This window comes from Mesoplodon densirostris, chromosome 1 (assembly GCF_025265405.1).
Source record: "Mesoplodon densirostris isolate mMesDen1 chromosome 1, mMesDen1 primary haplotype, whole genome shotgun sequence".
Lineage (NCBI taxonomy): Eukaryota > Metazoa > Chordata > Mammalia > Artiodactyla > Ziphiidae > Mesoplodon > Mesoplodon densirostris.
The window spans coordinates 209,831,653-209,848,912 of NC_082661.1; the positions used below are offsets into that span (position 1 = coordinate 209,831,653).

The 17,260-nt window shown below is 40.6% G+C and overlaps 1 protein-coding gene across 1 annotated transcript; it reads left to right on the top strand.

The window, feature by feature from the left end:
• Positions 1–571: 571 nt before the first annotated feature.
• LOC132489319 (HMG box transcription factor BBX-like) lies at positions 572–1,696 on the top strand. The gene is made up of 2 exons (XM_060098229.1): positions 572–1,163; positions 1,254–1,696. Exons 1-2 carry the CDS (start codon positions 572–574, stop codon positions 1,694–1,696), a joined length of 1,035 nt encoding a protein of 344 aa, XP_059954212.1.
• The last annotated feature ends 15,564 nt before the right edge of the window (positions 1,697–17,260 follow it).

Genomic DNA, 17,260 nt, shown 5'->3' on the forward strand with positions numbered 1-17,260 from the left:
AGCCAGGTTCCAGAAAGAAGCAGAATTTGAAAAATCAGCTAAGGAAAATGTAAGAGATTCTAAGGAATTAAGAAATTTTGAGGAGCTGCGAATGGATGATATAATGGGTATAAAAATGGAAGCTCCTAAAGCAATTAAAAAGGAAGAATTAGAGGAAGATCAAAAATGTAGTCACTTCCCTGATTTTTCTTACTCTGGCAGTAGCAAGATAATAATAAGCGATGTTCCCAGTAGGAAGGATCACATGTGCCATCCTCATGGCATTAGGATCATCGAGATTCCCACAGCGTTAAGCAAACCAGAAAAGCTAAAAAAGGAAAAGAAGAAAACCAAAATGGATCGACAGGGAAATGATAAATCCACACCCAAGAAGACTTGCAAAAAGAGGCAGTCCTCGGAATCTGATATCGAGAGTGTCATGTACACCATTGAAGCTGTTGCAAAGGGAGACTGGGGCATCGAGAAGCTTGGAGATACCCCTCGCAAGCAGGTGCATACATCCTCGAGTGGCAAGGGAAGCATTTTGGATGCCAAGCCACCAAAGAAGAAAGTGAAATCAAGAGAGAAGAAAATGTCAAAGGAGAGATCCTCAGACACCACCCAAGAGTCAAGACCTCAAGATTTTATCAGTATTTCTGCCAGCAAGAACATTTCTGGTGAGGTCCCAGAGGGTATAAAAGCAGAACCTTTGACCCCTACGGAGGATGCATTACCACCCAGTCTATCGGGACAGGCCAAGCCTGAGGACAGTGAGTGTCACAGAAAAATAGAGACTTGTGGCTCCCGGAAATCTGAGAGGTCTTGCAAAGGTGCTCTTTATAAAACCCTGGTGTCTGAGGGTATGCTCACCTCTCTGCGAGCTAATGTTGGCAGAGGGAAACGAAGGTCAGGAAAAGGAAAGTCCTCTGATCGTGAAGAGTGTTGGCATGAAGAAAGCTGGACATTTCACCAGAGTGGGACCAGTGGAAGCAAGAAGTTCAAGAAGACAAAGCCAAAGGAAGACTCTCTCCTTGGCTCAGCAAAGCTGGATGAAGAATTTGAAAAGAAATTCAACAGCCTCCCTCAGTATAGTCCTGTTACATTTGACCAGAAATGTGTACCTGTCCCAAGAAAAAAGAAGAAGACCGGACATATGTCCTCAGAACCGACCCAAACCAGCAAAGGTCCTTTCTAGTCTCAGAAAAAGAACTTATTCCACAAAATTGTCAGCAAATACAACCACAAAAAGGAGAAGCCTAATGTTCCGGAAAAAGGAAGTGGGGATAAATGGTCAAACAAGCAACTCTTCTTGGCTGCCATTCACCCTACAGAAGCCATATTTTCAGAAGACAGAAACACCACAGAGCCTGCTTATAAGGTTACAAATGCCCCATCCATTCCCAACACTCCAGAGCCAACAAGGGTGCAAGAACCCTTGGTGGGCAGTCAAAAGAGAAAAGCAAGGAAAACCAAGATCACACACCTTGTCAGGACAGCAGATGGCCGGGTATCACCAGCAGGAGGTACTTTGGATGACAAACCAAAGGAACACCTGCAGAGGAGTCTTGTTAAGGTGACCGAGACAGGCTGCAATGACGAATGCTCACACAACCGAGAGGCCACGGAGACGCGGAGCAGCACCCCGGAGATGCCCGCCGTGTCTGCGTTCTTCAGCCTCGCTGTGCCGGCCGAAGTGGCTGCCATGGAAAATGCATAGAAGTCAGAGATCAACTCCGCTCCCCCATGATGGACAGCCAAAAGAAATGCCCCCGACTCCTGTACTTATTTCTTGCGCTGACCAGTGAAGCGCCCTTTAATTGTAAAACATTGTGCTTTACCTACTACCCTAGCCTTGTCTTTATTGAGAGATGCTAGTGAGTCCATGTGGTGGCAGATAGAGACAGCAAACAAGTGCTTGTTGCCCTACACGGCCCAGATTCACTTGAAGCAGAAGTTGGCACCCTGGGCCAGTTTGTTCTTTCAGAACCCAGAGTCTTTGAGGGTGATGTTGTCTGTCTGATAATGAGCAGAAATGGGATGATCCTAGAGCTTTGCTTTCTATGGAAGGCTTTTGATGGTAATAGGTGGTAACTTGGTAAAAGGCTGCCTTTACTGTAGCTCATCCAGCATCTCTTTTACCAACCAGAGAGTGTGAAACTAGTTTCATATATTACCTAGCTATTCTTTCAAAACAAAAACCAAAAGCAAAAAAACAAAAACTGACACACTGCACTAGTTATTATTAGATATTCTTAGTCTTTTTTGTACATGGAGGTTTATGTTCTAAGATGGTTTATATAATAGGCTATACCTACATTTACATTGTAGAATAATATTAAAAAGCCTCTTCCAGAGACTCCCAAACAGCACGGGCAGGCAGATGTACCGCTGTTAGCGGTGTATGCTCGGCCTTGTGGTCCATATATTCTGCACTTTTATATTTGCCACCAGAGTGGTAGTTTGCTGGCACAAAGAGAAAGAGAGAGAAGAAGAAAAATTACAGTTCTTACAAGCAGAATTTTTTTCTTAGCCTTGAGTGACCAAGAAGAATTTGCTTGGGTCCAGTTGTGGCGAATATTTTCCCAGACAGAGGAAGAGTCCAGCAGATTACAGATTACTGATGTTTTCATGCCTTGAGGATTCTTTTATTTTTACACAAGGGTCTGCGTGACCAATGGATCGTTCATACAGACAAAAAAAGAAAAATAGTATTCAGAAGTGACCTTAGGATTACTTCACTATTCAGAACACATTGAAGACACACTCACTTTGTGTGGTCTTTGAGCTACAGCCCTTTTACATCCACCCCAGACAGACTGGACGGGTAGCAATTGCTATGCACAGCCTAATTGGCACTGCAGGTTTTTAGAGCCATTTTGAGTTTTTGTGGTTACGGAGGTATTGATGAGGGAGGTGTGCCTGACCAGAGTGGGACTCGCAGTTATAGATCCACCTGCAAGTTTCCTGTTTCCTTTTCATGTTTTGTTGCTTTTGAACATAAAACCAACCATACATATGCCAGTGCAACTGGATTAACTGGCTTAGAACATTCAACATATTGACTCCATCACCTGACGTTCACAGTATCTTGTTTCTTAGCAACAGATGCAAAGTGATAAATCAAAATTCGTCGGCGGCTACAGATTTTACAGGGTATTTGTTCCATAGCACAAAGTATTTCCCCACTCTTGCATCACAGCACAAACTACCAACTTTTAAGTATTGGATTCCAGCAATAATTTTTACTGGTTTTCAAACTGGCGGAATTTTGATAGTGTTAGTTCAAGTTTGAAACTTTTGAATTAGATCTCTAAATGGTGACAGTTTACAAGGTTTTATCTAGCTATCTTATTTATACTTGACTGAATTGTAATGATGATTTTTTTTCTCATCGTAATTTGACCTAATAGCCATACCAAAAAATGACTCTATTAGTACTGACTAGGTTTAGCTTTTCACGGTTGTAGATGTTACTTCAGTTTCGGTGCTGGAAAATATGTACAACATACTAACAGAATTGAAAAAGAACAGAGAGATTTGGGCTTTTGTTTTTTTCAAAGCAGGTAAAGAGGGCATCAGGGCATTGGAACGGTGTCCTCAAAAATGCATATTCCTTGTGGGCATGGAGGAAGAAGGAATTAGTAAGCAAGGTTAATCAGAGGCAGAAGCTTAGCCCCATTCACACAGAAATAAATCAGGTGAGCAACCCCAGATTTTAGCATGATATTTTTACTACGATGCTGTTGTATTAATATTTTCTAAATTTCGAAACACAAAGTGAATGTTTGAAAATTGCTGGGTCCCAGTGTTGGTGGCTGTTGGAGTTTCTGGACCACTTGCTAGCAGTGATTTAAAAATTATAATTAGCTAAAATCCAAAAAAAAAAATAAAATCAACAACAAAAGTTGTTTGGTGCAGAACATGCACCTTGACAATGGCACTAACTTGTTATTCTCTAGAACATGTTAGAATAGGTCTATTTTTGCCAGTGCCCTCTCCTCCAGTCCTCTGATTACATTTCACTAGAGTTCCTTAACAGAGTGCTGTATATTCATGGGACCTTTCTTAAAAAGAAGCAAAACAAAAGATGACTTTTTTCTATGTGATTAATATATCTTACTTGATCTGCTTTTCCTAAACCTCAGTGGCTTTTCCCTTAGGCAGGGGTCGGGGTGGAGGGCGACCTACTGGATACGACTGTTTTCAGGTACTTTAGAAAAAAAAAAACCCACCTTTTTGTAGACATGCTTAATTTTTAAGCGGTTAGGCACTGAGAGTAGCAGAAATCCTGCAAAGCTCTATAGTCTTTTAGACACTCACCTTGTCATTTCTCTGAGTAATGTCTTGATTTCAAAAATAGTGCTTTTCTCATGCCCTGAATCCACTGGAGAGGGGTGTTGGTATTTTCAGGTAACAACATTTGTGAGCACAAATATTGCAGACCAACATGTAGTTCCCTTCCAAATTTATCATTTTCATTTCACTTCTCTCATTCTTTTTTATTTTAGAAAATCATATTGCTATGGTGTGTACCTTAATCTGCCAGCAAACACCATCTACACTAACATTTGTCCCACAAGCATCCTCAAGAGAAAAAGTTGTTGCACCTTATATATATTTCAAGCAAACCAAAATATGATGCTCTTCTGCCTTTGTTTTATTCTAAATTGTTGTATCATATCTTTCTGAAACCATTCTGAATCTAGTTGAAATTCTCAATATTTATGCTTTTACCTTAATTTCTAGATTCAAACCTGTATATAAATCTTTGGAACAAAATTGTCCTAGCCCTTCTCTGTGTTGCTGGAAGTGGATGATTTAGTCTCAGATGGAGACACAGTACTGTTCCAGTTTTCTTTAGCCTTTTATTTATTTAGTTATTCTGGGTATTTTCCTATGTAATTTTGAAGTGTGTAGAGTATACTATAGTTACTGAAGCTGCAGCTCCAAGAAGCTGAGTGAAAGAGAGAAAATACTGTAAGACGCCCTTCTTAAGTGTTTATTTGTTTGGATAACTGTAATGAGGCCAGGAAAAGGCAAAAGGTCCCACAGCCACTTTGAAGACACAGGTTCTTATCCCCAAACTAGGTTAGGTCCCAGATTTTAGATGAAAATGGTGAATTCTTTAAAGCCCTCTTTTTTAAAAGGATATATCATACCATTGTAATTCTGACAGTCTTTTCCCCCCCGAAAATTTATTTATTTAATTCCGTCAGATGAGCTTTCTACCAGTGCCCCCTCAAAGCCATGCTCAACTCATTCCCACGTTATCACTGTTATTATAGTTCCTGCCATTCAAACTGCTGCCGAGAAAAAAAGTGATCGAACACTGTGAACAAAATGAAGCATCTGAACGGGTCTGGTTATTTAGAATCCAACTTGTGTAATCCCTGTCACTCTCTTATCAAGTCAGATGCTACTCTGCCTGAGTCATAGAAAATTTTGTTTGCACTCTGTAGTCCTTGGCTCATCCTCTGGAAATGTTTGCACCTATGTAAAATCTCAAGCAGATTATAAATCGATACAGCACTAGGAGTAAGCTGAAAACTGAATGACATGTTTTGTCTATACAGTTCCGGGAGAGGGATGGGGAATATCAAGTAGCTCTGTTCCAAGTTTGGCATTTGGCATTAATGTGAAGCAGTGGGACCATGCTGCCTGTTAAACTACTGTATGAATCCTAAGTGTTCTGGAGACCAGCAGCTGGAGGCTGGAGGCCAGCATCCATACAGCAAAGGGGAAGCATCGCCGCTTCTTGGGGGAAAAGGAAGGAAGTCGTGCAAGGCCTGGAGTCATCATTTGTAAAGGGGAAGTCGGGGTGTACGTGATGCTGTGAGAAGGTTCACTTTTGATTGCACTGCTTCACAGAGCCCTCAGATAAGGCCAATCCTAATGGGCTACCTCGGCTTTAACGGTTAATTCCAGTAAGTCCTGTTTGAAAGGTTTGTCTTTTTTTGCTTCTACCGTCAGGGCCACTGTTTTCCACTGCAGTGTTTTGACTTCCCAAACCACCTTCTCCAGAGAGAACAATGTATTGCTGAAAATGGGCAGTAGAAGCAAATGCTCTTATTACATTTGACCTATAAAGTATTCAGAGTGACTGTTAGGTGGGAATTAAAATTTAGCTTTCCCCACATAGGATCTTGTTTTGCACCTTATAAAGAGTGTACTAATTGTTAATTAGGTGTTGCTTTTATTTAGACAAGCATTCCCAAAGAATTAGATTTGGATTTTGTGTTTCTTTGAGTTTGGGGATTTTTTATTTTACAGTTATCTTATTTAGATTGACTAACCTCATACTTACAATAAAAAAAGAAACAGTGGTTCAGTTCATCTTACCAGATATGTCTGGTGATGTATTCAGAGTCTGATGGACTGCTTTGCTTTTATATAGTTTGGAAGTGATAGTGAAGTTTATTATACCCCATATTAAATGACCTTGTCCTTTTCACTGGGGACATTATCTTACATTTTAGAAACAGAAGCAGCAAAAGAGTGAACAACAAGACAAGTACATTTGATTCCCCTCATACACCTCCATCTGTTTGTGCTACGCTTTCCTTAAAAATATCAATATACATTTTCTTCACACATACAAAAAGTTTCCTCTCCTGGCCAAATTTTATTTCTGGTGGTATGATTTATAATAATAACAGAAAAGAGGAAACCTTGTACTTAGAAGTTCGGTGGCCACTGTTTCCTTGTTGCAGTCAGTGGTCAAAATTGATCCTGCCCTGAAGTTGATCTTTTTTATTTATTTATTTATTTATTTATTTATTTATTAGTTTCTGCTTAATAACAAAGTGAATCAGTCATACATATACATCTGTTCCCACATCCCTTCCCTCATGCATCTCCCTCCCTCCCACCCTCCCCATCCCACCCCTCCAGGCGGTCACAAAGCACCGAGCTGATCTCCCTGTGCTCTGCGGCTGCTTCCCACTATCTATCTACCTTACGTTTGGTAGTGTATATATGTCCATGCCTCTCTTTCGCTTTGTCACAGCTTACCCTTCCCCCTCCCCATATCCTCAAGTCCATTCTCAAGTTAGGTCTGTGTCTTTATGCCCGTTTTACCCCTAGGTTCTTCATGACATTTTAAAAAAAAATTCCATATATATGTGTTAGCATACGGTATTTGTCTGTCTCTTTCTGACTTACTTCACTCTGTATGACAGACTCTAGGTCTATCCACCTCATTACAAATAGCTCAGTTTCGTTTCTTTTTATGGCTGAGTAATATTCCATTGTATATATGTGCCACATCTTCTTTATCCATTCATCGGATGATGGACACTTAGGTTGTTTCTATCTCCGGGCTATTGTGAATAGAGCTGCAATGAACATTTTGGTACATGGTCTCTTTTTGAATTATGGTTTTCTCAGGGTATATGCCTCGTAGTGGGATTGCTGGGTCATATGGTAGTTCTATTTTTAGTTTTTTAAGGAACCTCCATACTGTTCTCCATAGTGGCTGTACCAATTCACATTCCCACCAGCGGTGCAAGAGTGTTCCCTTTCTCCACACCCTCTCCAGCATTTATTGTTTCTAGATTTCTTGATGATGGCGATTCTGACTGGTGTGAGATGATATCTCATTGTAGTTTTGATTTGCATTTCTCTAATGATTAATGATGTTGAGCATCCTTTCATGTGTTTGTTGGCAGTCTGTATATCTTCTTTGGAGAAATGCCTATTTAAGTCTTCTGCCCATTTTTGGATTGGGTTGTTTGTTTTTTTGCTATTGAGCTGCATGAGCTGCTTATAAATTTTGGAGATTAATCCTTTGTCAGTTGCTTCATTTGCAAATATTTTCTCCCATGCTGAGGGTTGTCTTTTGGTCTTGTTTATGGTTTCCTTTGCTGTGCAAAAGCTTTGAAGTTTCATGAGGTCCCATTTGTTTATCTTTGTTTTTATTTCCATTTCTCTAGGAGGTGGGTCCAAAAGGATCTTGCTGTGATTTATGTCATAGAGTGTTCTGCCTATGTTTTCCTCTAAGAGTTTGATAGTTTCTGGCCTTACATTGAGGTCTTTAATCCATTTTGAGCTTATTTTTGTGTATGGTGTTAGGGAATGATCTAATCTCATACTTTTACATGTCCCTGTCCAGTTTTCCCAGCACCACTTATTGAAGAGGCTGTCCTTTCTCCACTGTACATTCCTGCCTCCTTTATCAAAGATAAGTTGACCATATGTGCATGGGTTGATCTCTGGGCTTTCTATCCCATTCCATTGATCTATCTTTCTGTTTCTGTGCCAGTACCACACTGTCTTGATTACTGTAGCTTTGTAGTATAGTCTGAAGTCAGGGAGCCTGATTCCTCCGGCTCCGTTTTTCGTTCTCAAGATTGCTTTGGCTATTCGGGGTCTTTTTTTTTTCCAAACAAATTTTGAAATTTTTTGTTCTAGTTCTGTGAAAAATGCCACTGGTAGTTTGATAGGGATTGCATTGAATCTGTAGATTGCTTTGGGTAGTAGAGTCATTTTCACAATATTGATTCTTCCAATCCAGAAGCATGGTATATCTCTCCATCTATTTGTATCATCTTTAATCTCTTTCATCAGTGTCTTATAATTTTCTGCATACAGGTCTTTTGTCTCCTTAGGTAGGTTTATTCCTAGATATTTTATTCTTTTTGTTGCAATGGTAAATGGGAGTGTTTTCTTGATTTCCTTTTCAGATGTTTCATCATTAGTGTACAGGAATGCCAGAGATTCCTGTGCATTAATTTTGTATCCTTCTACTTTACCAAATTCATTGATTAGCTCTAGTAGTTTTCTGGTAGCATCTTTAGGATTCTCTATGTATAGTATCATGTCATCTGCAAACAGTGACAGCTTTACTTCTTCTTTTCCGATTTGGATTCCTTTTATTTCCTTTTCTTCTCTGATTGCTGTGGCTAAAACTTCCAAAACTAGGTTGAATAAGAGTGGTGAGAGTGGGCAACCTTGTCTTGTTCTTGATCTTTGTGGAAATGGTTTCAGTTTTCCACCATTGAGGACAATGTTGGCTGTGGGTTTGTCATATATGGCCTTGATTAGGTTGAGGAAAGTTCCCTCTATGCCTACTTTCTGCAGTGTTTTTATCATAAATGGGTGTTGAATTTTGTCAAAAGCTTTCTCTGCATCTATTGAGAGGATCCTATGGTTTTTCTCCTTCAATTTGTTAATATGGTGTATCACATTGATTGATTTGCGTATATTGAGTAATCCTTGCATTCCTGGAATAAACCCCACTTGATCATGGTGTATGATCCTTTTAATGTGCTGTTGGATTCTGTTAGCTAGTCTTATGTTGAGGCTTTTTGCATCTATGTTCATCAGTGATATAGGCCTGTAGTTTTCTTTCTTTGGGACATCCTTGCCTGGTTTTGGTATCAAGGTGATGGTGACCTCGTAGAATGAGTTTGGGAGTGTTCCTTCCTCTGAAATTGTTTGGAAGAGTTTGAGAAGGATGGGTGTTAGCTCTTCTCTAAATGTTTGATCGAATTCGCCTGTGAAGCCATCTGGTCCTGGGCTTTTGTTTGTTGGAAGATTTTTAATCACAGTTTCAATTTCAGGGCTTGTGATTGGTCTATTCATATTTTCTATTTCTTCCTGATTCAGTCTTGGCAGGTTGTGCATTTCTAAGAATTTGTCCATTTCTTCCAGGTTGTCCATTTTATTGGCATAGAGTTGCTTGTAGTAATCTCTCATGATCTTTTGTATTTCTGCAGCGTGAGTTGTTACTTCTCCTTTTTCATTTCTAATTCTATTGATTTGAGTCTTCTCCCTTTTTTTCTTGATGAGTCTGGCTAATGGTCTGTCAATTCCTTAAGTTGATCTTTATGCACAGAATTAGTTACTGTGAACATTACTACTCTTTCCAGAGATTTTCTAATAACTTGGGCCAGAACTGGTTACCGAGGAGCAAGGACCTAATTCCATGCCTCCACACCCTCCCACTGCACCGCACCACACGTCTTACCTCACAAGCTCTAACCTAAATCACAGAGGCACGCGTTTCGTGGACTAACCATCACATCCCCTGGCGGCCTCAGGGGAGTGCTCACGTCCACTGACACCTCCCTTTAGTGCGTCAGCTCGTAGCGGCAGAACTGGGGTGGGGGAGGTTTGTGATCTGGAGCTCAGCACATGCTCGGCAACATGTTTCTCATTTCCTTAGCATTCATGGCTTGCTCTCAGGAATCTGTCGAAAAGGAATAAAAACCACCTGAGAGTCCACATTACCAGATTATGAACTTTTCCCATAGGTTTGAATTGCTTACTTACCTATTATAAATTAACCACAGCTTCATTTGGCCACCAGGTCTTAAGTCTGTTGACAGTTTTCAGCATGACCGAATTGCTCATTTTTCTTGCTTTCAGAAATTGGCTTGGTTGTCTTTAGAGTTGGTGTAAACGTGCCATGTAATAAATGATTTCCACTTAATGGTACAACAGAATTATTGGTTTCTTAGATGTTTGTGTAGTAAAAGTCAATATACACGTTTATATAATTTCTTTCCTCAAAATCTTATACTTAATTTAATTTCTAAAAATTGCACATGTAAGTCATGTGTATAACATGCTAAAGTACTTTAACTGTGATCTTAAAACTGAATAAAAAATATTTAATAGAAAATCAGAATATTGGGCTTCCCTGGTGGTGCAGTGTTTGAGAGTCCACCTGCCGATGCAGGGGACGCGGGTTCGTGCCCCGGTCCGGGAAGATCCTACATGCCGCGGAGTGGCTGGGCCCGTGAGCCATGGCTGCTGAGCCTACGCGTCCGGAGCCCGTGCTCCACAACGGGAGAGGCCACAGCAGTGAGAGGCCCGCGTACCGCAAAAAAATAAAAAATAAAAAAAAACTCAGAATATTTTAGTATTGCAAGAGTTCTGCAGCTCTTAATAGTTTGTAAATCCACTATCTCATTTGTAATTAACATTCTCAATTCTCTTACTCTATGCCTTTTTATAAGGGAATAGTTAAGACAACTTTCTTTGTTGAAAAGGGTATAAGGTATGACAAAGCCCTGAGATATTTCAGGAAATTGTATTTATTGAGAAACTGACCAAGAACCCACATTTTTCCCTGTTACTGTAAGAAGTCTCCAGAGAAAGATTTTCAAAGACTGTCAGTTCAGTATTCACTGGAAGAAGTCTGGCTCTTTTGATCCCTAACTGAATTTACATAGATCATCTACATTTGAACATTCAGAGGTACTTAAGAACATTGCTTTTGTTCTGGACCATATGATGTATTTTAAAATTTAAAGTTGAAACATAACATATAGTGCTTCTTTGCAAATATGAGTCCAAATAAGAACAGAAATCAGTCACTGTAGAAAAACATGTAGCCCAACAGAAATCTTGACTGGGCAAGGAAGCTTCACCTACTTCACCTAGGGACGAACCCGCGTCCCCTGCATCGGCAGGCAGACTCTCAACCACTGCGCCACCAGGGAAGCCCTGAAAGGAATTTTTTATCCAAAGTTTATAATGAGTGTCTACAAATCAGTGAGAAAATTACAAATGCCCAGTTTAAAACTGGGCAAAAGATAAAGACAAGTTATTCACAGAGCAAACTGTATAAATAATAAATCAACACATAAAAAATGTTCAACCTCACTAGAAATCAGGGAAAAGCCAATTTAAACATGAGATCGTATTTTTAACTTCAAATTGGGGGGAAAACCGAAAGAGGGAGTGTTGAGGAAGGATTTGGGAACCAGTTCTTTACATATAGTACTGATAAGGTTGTAAATTTCAGGGAAATTTGTGAAGGAACATTTCAAAAGTTTATACATCCAGCAGTTCTACTTCTATAAATCTTTCCTAGAGATATGTGTACCTGTGTGCAAATTTATATTTACAAAAAAATATTTTCTGCTGCGTTGTTGGCAATGACAAAAAATTAGAAGGAACCCAAATTCCCATCAATATGAGTGGTTAAATGACAGTAGAGCCATACTCTAGAATGCTCAGCTTCCAGTAACCAGAATAAGCTCGACCAATGTGCACTGATGTGAAAAATTTCCAAGATACATCTTAACCCCCTTGGTAGTATTCTTTTTTTTTTTTTTTTAATTTAATTTATTTATTTTGGGCTGTGTTGGGTCTTCGTTTCTGTGCGTGGCTTTCTCTAGTTGCGGCGAGCGGGGGCCTCTCTTCATCACGGTGCGCGGGCCTCTCACTGTCGCGGCCTCTCTTGTTGTGGAACACAAGCTCCAGATGCGCAGGCTCAGTAGTTGTGGCCCACGGGCCTAGTTGCTCCACGGCATGTGGGATCTTCCCAGACCAGGGCTCGAACCCGTGTCCCCTGCATTGGCAGGCGGATTCTCAACCACTGCGCCACCAGGGAAGCCCCGGTAGTATTCTTCATATCTTAAAATGTGCATACCTATGACACATAAATTCCATGTCTAATTTTCTGTCCTACAAACCTACGAAAAGCTACAGACTTCTGATCAATATCCTCCAAACTATTGTCAATTGTAAGAAGTATGTCCAAAAGAAAAAAAAAGAATCAGAAATCTGTTCAAAACCAGCAGATTTTAAAGAACTTATTATCCCCTCACCCACCTCTGTTCTGCTATAGCAACACTGGAAGACTGCAACTAGGAAAGAGAGCAAGCCTAACTCCCACCTCAAATCTTGTCTCTCAACTACAGGGTATGATGAACTCATTTAAAAAATATATTTAAAGGAGACTGAACCCTTAGGTGAAAGACCCCAATAAGTTATTTCCCTAAAATAGACAGTAAATAAAGACTTTGGAATGCGTTGCAGTGGAAAGATGTGAAATCTCTTTCTTTGGGTCTTCTTAAAATTATCACATTCCCACATATGTCTGCAGTGTTTTAAATATTTTCCATTTATGTAGTAAACATTGAAAGACAGAAAGACAGAGGTTATTTCCAGCTAGATGTTATCCTTTCCCCCCAATGGAACTATGCTTTCCTTTCTAGACACATGAGCTCTCCTTTTTCGAGTCTGAGATTGGAAGTTCTCATGGTTGAATTGTTAACACATTTATCTTTATTTGGGTTGAGTTTGATCCAGCTACTCTGAAGACTATGGTTTCTTCACTAAAAATTGCTTCCATTGTAGATTTATCACCTGGTTGGCAAACGCTGGATAACTTCAGGCACAAGAACATTACTCTGAACCTGGGTGTGGTCAGTGAGATAGAAACCAACATTTTTTTTCCTTCATGATATGAAATATACTCTAACTTTACTCCCAGGGTTTTGTCCAAAAAACTCATAAAACATAAATTGACTCTGCCCTTCAGACTCCCATGTTCTCCTCCAGTCTACACAGCAAAGTCTAAGTTCAATTACACCAAGACTGATGCCAAATTTCAAAAAACGAGAGCACCCTCCATTTCTGCTAGTGCCAGGTGTGTTGTTCCAGGTGCACAGAAGTATCTTAAAAAGTCTTAGTAAATCTCATTCTACAATAAATAATTACTCAACAAGTTCTCTCTGGACCAGGGTATACTAAGCCAGTGTCTGCTTTCTATTGCAGGCGAAGAAGTTTGTGGTCTTTCATGGAGCTTCCATTTACCAACCTGGAAATGGCATTCATTTTATTGGCTTTTGTTATCTTTTCCATCTTTTTTTTTTTTTTTCTTTTTGCGGTATGTGGGCCTCTCACTGTTGTGGCCTCTCCCGTTGCGGAGCACAGGCTCCGGATGCGCAGGCCCAGCGGCCATGGCTCACGGGCCCAGCCGCTCCGCGGCATATGGGATCCTCCCAGACCGGGGCACGAACCCGTATCCCCTGCATCGGCAGGCGGACTCTTAACCACTTGCGCCACCAGGGAGGCCCTCTTTTCCCTCTTTACTCTGGCTTCCATCTACACTGACCCGGATGAGAGGAATGAAGGTAAACACAGAGAGCTCTTCATAAGAGTCCCCGTTTCCTTTCCCCACCCAGTCATCTTTCTTTGATTTGGTTTAGTTTCTATTCTGTATGTGAGAATGAGTTTGTTTTGGGGTGTGCTGTGTGTGTGTGTGTGTATGAGAGAAGGGAGACAGAGAGACAGAGAAAGAGAGTTTTATTAAATAGCCAGAAATATCTACTGTGGCATTTTACCATTATTTATTAAGAGAGGTTTGGAAATGGAAACGATTATTCACATGACTTTTAATCCCAGAATTTTGCAGGTCTTATGCCCTGAATTTTATATCTATATCTATATCTATATCTATATCTCTCTATATATGTATATGTATATATATAATTTTTCTTTCACCATCCTCCCATCACTGCCCCTCATCCCTGTCCCCCATCAGAAACTTAAAATGTGCAAAAAGCACAATATCTTTCAAAGTCATTAAAGGAAATTTTCACAGGCTAAATGCAAGTTCACAAGAAACAAATTCCATTATCGTATACATATATGGTGTGTGGAGGTGTGCGCTTTTGTTCAACTATAAATAAGAAGGAAAAGAATTAAAGGTCTTTTCCTAATGAGCTCTTGTCAAAGCCCAAACTTTCAAAAAAAATGTAGAAGCGTTTAAAAAACTCAACACCACATGTTTGCTTATTGCCAGTCATAACAATTATTAGCAATAATATGTAATTTAAATGGCAGTTCTTGGTATTTCACTGTAGTTCAGGTCCTACCAAATTTCACACAAAATTAATGGTGACTGACCATTTTTGAGGGCAAAAATTATATATGTGTATATATATATATATATATATATATATATATATATTTATATATTTATATATATATATATATGGCATATGGTAAGGAAATAATATATGTTTGTAGAGAATAAGATAAAATCATAAAAAGAAAACTGTGCTTCCTAAAATTGTGATACCTCTCCATGAATTTTTGGCTGTGAAAGAAGTGCTCTCTGTAAAAGACAATAGTATTCTCTGTCTTATAAACATACTACACTTACAGAAGTAGAAAACAAGAAGCCACAGTAAACAGACATTTAATTTCTGCTGACATGAAGATTGGGAAGCGTAACTGGAGTCCGTAAAGTCTTTTCCATGCTCCATATTGTTTTAGTTTAAAATGGGTTTGGCTGAAAGAAAGAGTAAGAGCAAAATTGCAGTTACTTTAACTAGATGATAATGTCTTTCTCTCACACATAAAGGAAGCCTGGGGGTAGAAGTTCCCTCCTGACACGACTCCCTGGTATCCTGGACCCAGGCCACACTGTCTTGGTTCCCTCCCATCTCCTATGGCAGCTCCCATGTCCGGCACTGACCCAGCTGGCCCATCTTCCACTATCATCTATGCATGCCTGTCAGCAAGAAGAAGCAAGAGGGCACACCTCTGTCTTTTAAGAGCGCTCCCAGAACCTACACTCACCACTTCCCTTTGGCCAGAATTTAGTCCACGGACATACCGAAAGGAAAGCTGGGAAATGTCATAGTTATTCTGGGAGGCGTGTGTGGAGCAAAAACTTTGGGTTTTGTTCCTAAAGGAAGAGGGGTACAACCAGCAGTGTCTGCCAGACCCGTAGACTCCTAACCATGCATTCACTACGGGGCTGGTAGTCATGAAATTGGGGAATATTTGAGCTAGAAGGAATGTTAAGAGAGCATCTGATTTACTGATGCTTAACCAGAACTGAATATCAGAAAGGCACCTCATACTTGGGGCCCATCACAAACCCAGCAAATACGCATTTCTGGGTGTCCCACCTGGCCACGTGTCTTTAAACAAGATCCCCTACCCCCCCCCCCATTTTTCTAGCTTTCTTCTCTGGTTAAGAAGCATTGACCAACTATTCATGTTTCAGATGTGACAACAGAGACCCACAAATGTTTAGTGAGTTTCTCAGGGGCTCAGTTAATTAGCAGAAGAGCCAAAACTAGAGCACAGACTCCCCGTTGCAGGTTCCTGCCCCCTCTCTGCACTCCCATGACTCCTGAGTTATGATCCATGGACACAGACAGCCAGAAGACTGGGCCAGTCATAGACATTGACCTTTCCTTTACACTTCTGTATTCCGTTTTTCATAAGTTCCTTTTTCTTCTGCTCTATTCCTCCTATATCTGAGGTCTACTTTCCAAGCTAAAGCAATTCCTCCATTTGAATACTGTTCACTAACAGAACTAGACCCAGCTGCCCAAGAATTCTCATCGAAGAACACCCTTGCTTCCCTTCGTGACCACCAGGTCGGTGCCAAGCACAATTTTGCATGAAAGTACAAAATGTATACACTTTCCTAAATGTGGTAAGACCCAGGAGTAAAACCCACCTTCATTAAAATTGCAGGGCTATTTTCATCTCCTTTCTGGCACAAGCAGAGAATTGCAGGAGCCACAAAAATAAACTTAAGAGAGGCAGATTTAATTTCACATGTGTATTTAAAATCTGATAGACTCAGCTATGGGCAATGGAGAATCTAAATCTGAATGGGACTCAGCTCCTATGTCAGGGAGCTGATTGTCTCATGGAGGATTCAGTTGTATAACCAGAGCAGACCCAGTGAATGGGCTACCAGAGTTTTCAACTAAGGAGGATGGGGTCAGAACGGAAGCTCTTCCTTGGGGGTATTGCGGTGGGCTTCACGGAAGAGGTGGCCACCCTGATGCAGGTGATATTGACAGAGTAGGGTGGGTGGGGTGCATTCTAACTAAGAATACAGCTTAAGGAAAATTACCTGACCGAAAAAAATGAAATGTATAAGAGGAAAAATCAGCTATGGTTTGGAATGTACCTTAAGTCCAACAAGGAATTGAACAGAACTGATCATTGGCCAGAATCTTCTCAAGTCCTTCAGAGGTCAGAAGACGAACAAAGCATTTTAACAGGGAGTCTCTTAAACTTAAGAGATGGGTGCCTCTGACCTCAGCCTCCCACGTGAGAGCAAAGGCTCTCAAGCTCTAACTTGCACATAAGTCACGTAGAGATTTTATGAAAAAGTAGACTACTGTTCAGTAGGTCTGGGTGGGACCTGAGATTCTGCATTTCTAAGAAGCTTCCAGGTGACGACCATGGTCTAGAAGACGAGCCCAGCCACAGATGTGACGCTTGCAGGCCCCAGGGGGCCAAGCTCATCTGTGTGCAGCAGGGGAGGTGGGAGCTTGGCTACGTGGCTGGGCGTCCACGTTCCGTCCCGTAAGCAAGGCCCTACAGGACACGGGGCAGACCCAGAGCTGGAGGGCAGGGCCTCAGCCTCCAGCACAGCGCAGTCTTGCCTCAGGTCCTAACGTGTCAGGAGTGGGTGGATTAAGGTTTAAGAAAATATTTTATATGTTTAGAAGAGTTGAGAGTCATTCTTATTTTTTTAGGGAAGAAATTGTATTTAATTAGATTA

Bases quoted from the DNA above. Each gene is read 5' to 3' on its own strand.
- LOC132489319 (XM_060098229.1), top strand. From the start codon at position 572: ATGTCAAAGGAGAGATCCTCAGACACCACCCAAGAGTCAAGACCTCAA. The intron at 1,164-1,253 runs GTCCTTTCTAGT...TTCCGGAAAAAG, and splicing joins ACCGACCCAAACCAGCAAAG to GAAGTGGGGATAAATGGTCA.